This window comes from Penaeus monodon, chromosome 28 (assembly GCF_015228065.2).
Source record: "Penaeus monodon isolate SGIC_2016 chromosome 28, NSTDA_Pmon_1, whole genome shotgun sequence".
Lineage (NCBI taxonomy): Eukaryota > Metazoa > Arthropoda > Malacostraca > Decapoda > Penaeidae > Penaeus > Penaeus monodon.
This window is the reverse complement of record NC_051413.1, coordinates 26,139,682-26,139,959: the sequence shown is the minus strand read 5'-3', so window position 1 is coordinate 26,139,959 and position 278 is coordinate 26,139,682. Positions and strand designations below refer to the sequence as shown.

The following is a 278-nucleotide window of genomic DNA, read 5'->3' as shown; positions in this document are numbered from 1 at the left end:
CTATATATATATATATTTTTTTTTCCTTTCACCCCGACAGATCAACATCGTCTTGCCTCTCTCCGGACGAACCGAGACCTTCCGTGGCTTTATGGACAAGCTCGTCACCATTATCTTAAGACATGATCGCAGAGTCTTCCTTACCGTCGTTTACTTTGGCCACGAAGGACTACAGGAGGTCCGGAACATCATCACGAACGCGTCCAAAGAAGCCAAGTTTCGACACATTAAGTTGCTCACCCTCAACGAAACATTTTCTAGGGGAAAAGCACTTCAGG

General features: G+C 45.7%; 1 protein-coding gene across 1 annotated transcript in view; it reads left to right on the top strand.

Moving 5' to 3' along the window:
- Positions 1 to 278, top strand: part of LOC119591125 (chondroitin sulfate N-acetylgalactosaminyltransferase 2-like) — a gene marked incomplete in the record, with an annotated part of 15,310 nt that overhangs the window by 11,859 nt on the left and 3,173 nt on the right. Inside the window, 1 exon segment of the mRNA XM_037939838.1 lies at positions 41 to 274. Coding sequence (XP_037795766.1) covers positions 41 to 274 — 234 coding nt within the window.